Source organism: Chiloscyllium plagiosum, chromosome 9, assembly GCF_004010195.1.
Source record: "Chiloscyllium plagiosum isolate BGI_BamShark_2017 chromosome 9, ASM401019v2, whole genome shotgun sequence".
Taxonomy (NCBI): Eukaryota; Metazoa; Chordata; class Chondrichthyes; order Orectolobiformes; family Hemiscylliidae; genus Chiloscyllium; species Chiloscyllium plagiosum.
The window spans coordinates 44,942,840-44,952,791 of NC_057718.1; the positions used below are offsets into that span (position 1 = coordinate 44,942,840).

At 40.3% G+C, this 9,952-nt stretch overlaps 1 protein-coding gene across 1 annotated transcript in view; it reads left to right on the plus strand.

The window, feature by feature from the left end:
- Window positions 1-9,952, plus strand: part of LOC122553181 (spermatogenesis-associated protein 7-like) — a 92,612-nt gene that overhangs the window by 37,760 nt on the left and 44,900 nt on the right. The window contains exon 4 of the mRNA XM_043696768.1: window positions 1,008-1,055. Within this exon, the coding sequence (XP_043552703.1) occupies window positions 1,008-1,055 (48 nt within the window). The remainder of the gene's footprint in view (window positions 1-1,007; window positions 1,056-9,952) is intronic.

Genomic DNA, 9,952 nt, shown 5'->3' on the forward strand with positions numbered 1-9,952 from the left:
GATTGTACTCTTTGCTACCTTCTCCCCAGCTCCACCCCCCTCCCATTTATCTCTCCACCCTGGAGGCTCCCTGCCTTCAGTCCTGATGAAGGGCTTTTGCCCAAAATGTTGATTTTCCTGCTCCTCAGATGCTGCCTGACCTGCTGTGCTTTTCCAGCACCACTCTGATCTAGACTCTGACTTCCAGCATCTGCAGTCCTCACTTTTGCCTGTTTCAGCATTTCTGTTGATCTATTCAGATCTTCTTTCACAATTACATTAGTTATCAGGTGAGATTCTGTCATAGTATTCTAACTGTAACCTAGCCAATGGTTTGTTTAGATTTATTATTATCTTTTTGCCTCTATCTTATCCAAAAGTATCAATAAATATGTACTCATAAATAATAAAGTAGCAGCAGGGAAATGCGACTTGTTTTTAAGAACACAGAGTGTCAGTACATGTGTGGTTCAATATTGCATTGTGTCTTTTCTATGATCCTGTCAAAGGCTAAAATTGTGATAACCTAACTTTGATATATTTGAATTGCCTAAACGATTAATTCAACTGGTTAAAAATTAAAGGGTATTTCCATGGAAGTGACATTTTAATACCTGTTTAATGTAAAAGCGCTGGGTAAACTACAAGTATTGAACTAATCTGATGGATCATTTCTGCCATGCTAATCTACCTCATTGGATAGATGACAGTGGAGCCAACAAAACCTGACTCATACTGCAATGACTTGTACTTGGACCATTCTGCCACATTTTATAACATTAAGATTCAGAGCTAATGGTGGTGATTGAATTACTGGTCTGAAGTGTCAGTACAGCTCTAAATGTATGAATAGAATACCTCAACATTTAAAATATATTCACACATTTCTTTCTCAAAGGAGTGTGCCTTAGTTTTCCATTGAAGTGAAGTATAGCAAAAAAATCAATGTTTACTATCGTGAACTAAATACCTTGCAATTAGATTAATTCATGCGGTTTTCACTGTTTTCTTGTTTGTGTATATTTCAGCCACTGTTGATTCATCTATGCCGAAAAGCATGTCTACCAGTGTTAAATGTAAGTGCTTAATTCATGAGCAATCACAGTATCAATTGTCAAAATTTGTCGCAGGCAGAATTTGTCTGCAACCACTGGAAATGAAAGATTATGTAGGTTGGCAAATTGTCCTGTTATATGCAGATTTTACAGCACAGCAGTAGGCCATTCATCTTAACTGTGCTCTTCTGGTGCTATTACTCTGGTTAAACCTCCTCCTATCCCTATTTCCTTCTATTGCCATATTTACAATTCTTTCTGTTTATAAGTTCCTATCTATTATGCCCTTTTTTCTTCATTTTGTTTCTCCTTCTACTCTTTAAGTAAGTGATATATGGGGAGGCCTCAATGAGTACATGGAATGTGCTTGATCCAGATTCCCAATGCTGACTGGTGTACCAGTTCAGGGATGCAGAAATTGGAACTAATTACATGTGGTGCTGCAGCTGAAATGACAAGAAGCTTACAACGTGGATGAGAAGGATATAGATGGAGCTAACTGATAAGCAAAATAATGATTGTATTAGCTAGAACATCATCTTTAGTGGCTGAAATCACAAAGACTGTAAGATTCTCAGAAACTACATTAGAGTTTTTGGTATTGGTAGACTTAAAGGGAAGAAGCAACAGTGCTCACAAAAAAAGAATGTGCAAGTGGAAGTGCATTCACAACATAATCTTTTGTGCTAAAATAATTTTAATATCTCAAGCAGGATGACTAAGACTAATGAAGGTACAAGTACTAATGTAAGTACAGAACTAATGAGGCAAACTTAACTCAGCCTTGAACCATCACTGCCAAATAGTATAAAAGAAGAAAGGAGCATTAATAAGCAGAATATATTGTTCTCCTTCAGTGTCTACTCTCCTCCCATTGTAGTGTCTTAAGTTACAGCTTCTTTAATGTATAAATAAGAAATAAAGTCAGCAGCTAGTTGCAGATTAATTCAAGAATATTAGTTGGAACTTAAGTAAAAATACAATTGTGTAATATTCGTAGTGCTCAAAACATTGTGCACTTTCAATAGTGAAGGTTAAGAACTAGAGGTAAAGGGCTGCCACAAATGGAGGAACAGCTGGAATTGACCCATCCATTGGTATAAAGTGGAAGCTCTATCATTACAGCAATACTGTGGTGTTTTGGGAAAATAAAAATAGTGGAAGTCTGGAAGCTGGCAATAAGAGAGAATCCTTTCAGAAATATGCTTTGTTCTTTTTAGTCATTCTTGTTATTTAAACAACTTGATATTGCTTCACATTCTTTGAATCTCAATGAACTGTACCCTTCTAAAATTAATGTCCTATGTGCTCCTGAATTGTTAAATATTAAAGAATTGCTTGATGCTGTAGAACCCGCAGAAAGCTATTTACCCAAGCATTGGTCTTCCCATCTGCAATGCATTAACCCTCCTGCAGTCTCGGTCACCACTGTCACATCCTATCTGCTTCCCACTGCTTCAATCTATGAATATTGTGCTCACCACTGCAAATAAAACATCAAAACCAAATATGTAGCAGAAAACATTTCATCCAACAACTCTATTCAATCTGCATCAATAAAAAGTTGGAATCAACTTTTTGAAACCATTTTGTGTTTTCATTTCTGAGGTGTATGCACAGTGGCTGTAGCTGGGAGGTGGAAGGCTTTGAAAGCGTCAGTGAAAATCCTTCAGACAGCCATGGCAAGGTCTAATTGCACACAACAGCATCGCAGCATTGATTGGACTAGCTGGCTGTGTGGCACTAGCAAGTGTACTTGGAGAATAGGTGGTTCAGAGCAAATACTTACTCCTCCTTAGTGAAATTAGCAAATGCCAAGGCGACTGTCCAGGGATTAGGCTTCATCAGTCCTTCATTTTTTAGAAGCTTAGAGTGCAGGAGTTCTATGATGCTTTGGAAGTCCCTGTCAACACTGGAATTCAAAACAAAATCACAGCTGTTTCTGTTACAATATAGAGCTGTCAAGCAAAGATATATCTTGATGGGTAACATGAAGCTGTTTTACAGAGCTAACTAATTTTTCAATTTTAAGCAGCATGATGTTGAAGCTCTGTTTGAAGCCCTAAAATAGGTTGGAGCTGGATTTTGCCTTGATCTGAGCAACTACAAGGAATCTCACTGACAATGACAACTAACATTACTTGCATCATTACACGCACCTTCTGTGGTAGCCTGGGCCCTCACAGGCAGCATCTGAGTCCTTTACAGGAGATCGAGAATGCAATTTTGTTGTCAGTGATTCAGTCTCAATCCTGTACTAACCATTCCTTAAAATGTACAGGACATTGCTTAGGCCACTGTTGGAATATTGCGTGTAGTTCTGGTCTCCTTCCTATCGGAAAGATGTTGTGAAACTTGAAAGGGTTCAGAAAAGATATTGCCTGGGTTGAAGGGTCTAAGCTACAGAGAGGGGCTGAACAGGCTGGGGCTGTTTTCCCTGGAGCGTCAGATGCTGAGGAGTGACCGTATAGAGGTTTAAAAAATTATGAGGAGCATGGATAGGATAAATAGACAAAGTCTTTTCCCTGGGGTCGAAGAGTCCAGAACTAGAGGGCATAGGTTTAGGGTGAGAGGGGAAAGATATAAAAGAGACCTAAGGGGCAACCTTTTCATGCAGAGGGTGGTACATGTATGGAATGAGCTGCCAGAGGATGTGGTGGATGCTGGTACAATTGCAACATTTAAGAGGCATTTGGATTGGTATATGAATAGGAAGGGTTTGGAGGAATATGGGCCGGGCGCTGGCAGGTGGGACTAGATTGGGTTGGGATATCTGGTCGGCATGGACGAGTTGGATTGAAGGGTCTGTTTCCATGCTGTACATCTCTTTGACTCCATGACTCTATGATATAGGAGGACAAATAGATCATTCAGCCCATCAATCTAGTCCACCATTCAATGAGATCATGGCTGATCTAATAATCCTGATCTAATTCCACTCTCTTGCCTTATCCCCATGAAACTGATACCCTTACTGATTAAAAAGGTGTCTGTCGCAACCTCGAAGACATTTAACGATCCAGCCATGACAATCTGCTATAGTAAAGAATTCTACAGATCGATTCAAAGAAAAATTGTCTTCTTCACCTCTGTCTTAAGTGGGTGACCCCTTACTCTGAAGTCAATACCTTCTGTTCCAAGTCTCTCTCACTAGGAGAAACAACCTCTTTCTAGCTACCCTTTCAAGCCCCCTAAAATTCTTAAATGGTTCAATAGATCGCCTCATATTCTACTAACCTCCAATGAATACAAGTCCTCATAAAAAAAATCCCTCCATGTCCAGGATCAACATAGTGAACCTCGCTGGACTGCTTCCAATGCCATTATACCTTACCTTAAATAAGGGGACCAAAACTGTCCACAATATCCCAGCGGTGGTCTGACTAGTGCCTTATGTAGTTTTAGTAAGACCACACTATCTTTATGTGTCATTCCCTTTAAAATAAGGGGCAATATTCCTTTTACTTTCCATATTACCTGCTGAAGTTGGATACTAGCTTTTTTGTGATACATGCATGAGGACCCCACATCCCTTTCTGCTACAGTTCTCTGCAGTCTTTCCCTATTTATATGAAATAATATTTAATTTTCTATTTGTCTTGCCAAAGTGCTAAGCCTCACATTTTCCAACATTGTATACTATCTGCCAAATCTTTACCAGCATACCTGTATAGATTCGTTGTGCCATTCTCACTACTTGCCTCACCATTTATTCTTGTGTCATCTGCAACATAGTACATTCACTTTTCCTCATCCAAGTCATTAATATGTAACGTAAATAATTGCATTGTTGCCTGTGGCACTCCACTCGTTACAGGTTGCCATTCCCAAATCAATTATTTCGCTATTCCTCTGTTGATACAAATGTACTACTGCCAACACTGTGAGCTCCTACCTTATTAAATAACCTTATGGATGATATGTTATTGAATGTATTTTGGAAATCCACATATATTACATCCACTGATTCCCCATTATCTATCCTGCTTATTACCTCCTCAAAGAACTGTAATAAAATTATTAGGTATGATTTTTCCTTCATAATGTCATGCTGACTCTGTTGATTATATTATGTATTTCTAAAAGCTGTACAACTTTATCTTTTGTAACAATTTCTAACAATTTCCCAATGACAGATGTTAAGCCTATGAGCCTATAGTTATCTATATTTGATTCCCTTTTGAATAAGAGTGTTACCTTTGCAGTTTTCCAATCCTCTGGGATTTTTACTGAATCTAAGGATTTGCGTCATATAGTTGTGCAGCACGGAAGCAGACTCTCCGATCTAACTCATACATGGTGACCAGATACCCTAGATTAATCTAGTCCCATTTGCCAGAATTCGGCCCATATCCCTCTAAACCCTTCCTGTTCATGTGCCCATCCAGATTCCTTTTAAATGTTGTAATTGTGTCAGCCTCCACCTCTGGCAGTTCATTCCATACACGCACCACACTCTGGATGAAAAAGTTGCCCCTTAGATCCCTTTTATACCTTTCTCCCCTCAACTTAAACTTAAATGCTCTTTACTTTGGACTCTCCTACCCTGGGAGAAAGATCTTGGCTATTTACCCTATCCATACCCCTCATGATTTTATAAACTTCTATAAGCTCTCTTCCCTCAGCCTCCAACGCGCCAGGGAAGATAGTCCCAGCGTATTCAGACTCTCCCTATAGCTCAAACCCTCCAACCCAAGCTTGTCAATCTTTTCTGCACCCTTTCAAGTTTAACAACATCTTTCCTGTAGCAGGGAGGCCAGAATTGAATGCAGTATTCTAAAGTGTTCTAACTATTGTCCTGTACAGCCGCAACATGACACTCCAATCCCTATACTCAATGCACTGACCAATAAAGGCAAGTGTACCAAATACCTTCTTCACTACCCTGTCTACCTGTGAGTCCACCTTCAAAAAACTATGAACTTGCTCTCCAATGTCTCTTTGTTTGGTAACACTTCCCTGGACCCTACCACTAGGTGTATAAGTCCTGTCCTGGTTTGCTTTTCCAAACATCTCACATTTATCTAAATTAAACTCCATCCACCACTCCTTGGCCCATCAGCCCATCTGATCAAATCCCATTGTACTCTAAGATAACTTTCTTCACTGTCCACTACACCACCAACTTTGGTGTCATCTGCAAGCTTACTTACCATTCTGCCTATATTCATATCTAAATCATTTATATAAATGACAAAAAAAGCAGTGGAAGAGTGGGCACCAAACCCTGTGGCACACCACTGTTTACAGGTTGCCACTCTGAAAAATAACCCTCAACCATCATCGTCAAGTCAATTTTGTATCCAAATGGCTTCCTCTCCCTGGATTCCATGTGATCTAACCTTGCTAACCAGTCTGCCATGCGGAACCTTGTCAAACGCTTTGCTAAAGCCGATATAGACAATGTACACTGCTTTGCCTTTATAAATCTTCTTTGTCACTTCGTCATATAACTCAATCACGTTTGTGAGACACGATTTCCCACACAAAGCCATGTTGACTATCCTGAATTAGTTCTTCCCTTTCCAAATACATGTAGATCCTGTCCCTCAAAATCCCTCCAACAACTTACCCACCACTGACGTCAGGCTCAGCAATCTACAGTTCCCTGGCTTTTCCTTACCATCTTTCTTAAATAATGGCACCACATTAGCCACCTTCCAATCTCCCCGCACCCACGGCTATCAATGATACAAATATCTCAGCAAGGACCCCATCAATCACTTCCCTAGCTTCCCACAAAGTTCTGAGATACACCTGATCAGGCCCTGGGGATTTATCCATCTTTATGCGTTTTAAGATGTCCAGCACTTCCTCCTCTGTAATGTGGACATTTTTCAAGATATCACTGTTTATTTCTCCAAGTTCTCTAGCTTCCATATCATTCTCCACAGCAAATACTGACACAAAATAATAATTTAGTACCTCACCCACCTCCTGCAGTTCCACACATAGGCGGCCTTGTTGATCTTTATGGGCTCTATTCTCTCCCGAGTTACTCTTTTGCCCACAATGTATTTATGGAATCTTGTTGGATTCTCCTTAATCCTATTTGCCAAAACTATCTCATGCCCCCCTTTTTTCTCTCCTGATTTCCCTTTTGAATATACTCCTACTGCCTTTATACTCCTTGAGGGATTCAGTCAATCCTAGCTGTCTCTACCAGTCATAGGCTACCTTATTTTTCTTGACCAGAGCATAAATTTCTCTAGTCATTCCCTACACCTACCAACCTTGCCCTTCACACTAACAGGAACATTCTGCCTCTGAGCTCACATTACCTCTTTTTTGAAGCCCTCCCACTTTCCAACCACCTGTTTACCTGTGAATAACCTCTCCCAATCAACTTTTGGAAGTTCTTGCCTAGTACCATTAAAATTGGCCTTACTCCAATTTAGAACTTTAACTTTTCAGTCAGGTCTAAGTTTTCCCATAACTATTTTAAAATTGATAGATGTATGATCAGCAAGAAGCCCTCCCCCACTGACATCTCAGTCACTTTCCCTGCCTTTTTTCCCAAGAGAAGGTCACGTTTTGCTTCCTCTCTTGTAGTTTCATCCATATACTGAATAAGAGAAAGTTCTTGTCGACACTTAACAAATTCCTCTCCATTCAAACCCTTAACACTGTGGCAGTCCCAGTCTATGTTTAGGAGGTTAAAATCCCCTACCTTTACAACTCTATCATTCTTACAGATATCTGAAACCTCCTTCCAAACCTGTTTCTCAATTTCCCTCTGACTTTTGGAAGGGGCCTACAGTGCAAACCCAATAAGATGATAATCCCTTTCTCATTTCTCAGTTCCATCCAACTTCACTGGACGTGCCCACAGAAATATCCTCCCTAAGTACAGCCGTAATGATATCCCTAACCAAAAACACCACTCCCCTCCTCTCTTGCTTCCCTTTCTATCCTTCCTATAGAATTTATATCCTGAAACATTAAGCTGCCAGTCCTGCCCTTCCCTGAAACACATGTCTGTAATTGCTATGATATCCCAGATCCTTGTTCCCAGCCATGTTCTCAGGTCTTCTACCTTACATGTCAGGCCTCTTGCAATTAAATAAATGCGGTTTAATTTAACAGTCTTACCCCCATTCTTTATGTTGCTCTTGCTGCCTTGACGATTTGATTTGCTCATCTTCTCAACTGTACCAGCCTCAGGTTTATCTCTTTTCTCACTATCTCTTTGGATGCATTCCCCCACCCCCACCTTACTAGTTTAAACCTCCTGAGTTTCATCGCAAATCTTCCCTCCAAGACATTGATCCCCTTTCCAATTCAGGTGCAATCTGTCCTTCTTGTACAGGTCACTTCTACCCCAGAAGAGATTCCAATGATCAAAAATGTGAATCCCTGCACTAGCTACTCAGCTACGCATTCATCTGCTCTATCCTTCTATTCCGACTCTCACTAGCACATGGCACCGGGAGTAATCCAGAAATTACTACCCTTGAGGAATTATTTTTTACCCTCTTACTTAATTTTCTATATTCTGTCTTCAGAACCTCATACCTTTCTCTTCCTATGCTACTGGTACCAACATACACAATGACCTGCTGCTGGCCAGTCCTCCCCTTTGAGAATATTCTGCATCCTCACCAAGACATCCTTGACCCTGGCACCAGGGAAGCAACACACCATTCTGATGTCTCACTGTTGGCTGCAGAAATGTTTACCTGACCAGAGAGTCCCCTACCACAATTGATCACTAGGAACCCAACATACTCTTCATTGCAGTCGAGCCAATCTCACAGAAACCTGGCTGTCAGTGCTGCATTCCCCTGAGAGTCCTTCACCCCCTACATTTTCCAAAACAGCATACTTGTTTGAGATGAGGACAGCCACAGAAGACACCTGCACTATCTGCCTACTGCTTCTACCTTTCCTAGAAGTAACCCATATACCTGACTGTATCTGTGGTTTTTCTACCTTCCTGAAACTGCCATCCATCACACCTCTGGTTCCTGTAACTTCCTCATTGTCTGCATCTGCCACTCTAACCAACCCATGCCAAATAATAGGCTTCATAACCAAACACACTTCCTGCAGCCATAATCATCAGGAACCTTGAAATTCTTCCTAATCTCCCATTTCTGACAGGAATAGCACATCACTATACTAAAGCCCCTCTCTGCACCTTAATCTACCGACCCAGAAAATAGCACAATGTTACTGCTCTGAAAATACTGCTACAGAATAACGTAATACCTATATTTTATATATTTTTAAAAATTTAATCAAGAGTGAGATCTCAGTAAAACATTAAAACAAAACCCTCACCCTACTCCCTATTGTATATTCACAAAAATAAATCAAGGTTTGTAAGTTATTTAAGTCTTAAAAACAAACACTTAGCTGATCAATGAAATCCTGACACTCCCAGCTGTGAGTAGCTCCAATAATGAGGTCTCTCTATGGTCAGCTGTGAAATTTCACTGTTTTTCTTGGACTGAATGCCGATTTCCAGAGATGTTTGTACTTTCACAGTTGGAAGATTACTACCATTACATCCACTATCTCTGTAGCTACTTCCTTTAAAATCCTTGATTGCAACCCATCACAACCAGGAGACTTATTGGCCTTTAGCTCCATTAATTTCCCCAGTACTTTTCTCTAGTGTTATTTATTGTGTTTATTTTCTTCCCCACCCCCATCCTCCTGAGCCCATTGATTATTTAAGTAGTTTTGGAATGCAGTTGGTGCCATTTACCATAGAGACTGATGTCAAGTATTTGTTCAACTCTTCTGCTATCTTCTGGTCCCTCATTATTTCTCAAGCCTGTTTTTCTGAGGTCTGTGTACTGATTGTAATGAAGTCAGCTAGCTGGACCTCATAGAATATGCATTCCCTGATTGAAGCAGTTAACCTGGTCCAATCAGGGAGCCCTGGCTGACAGATATAAACAGGAGTGTCA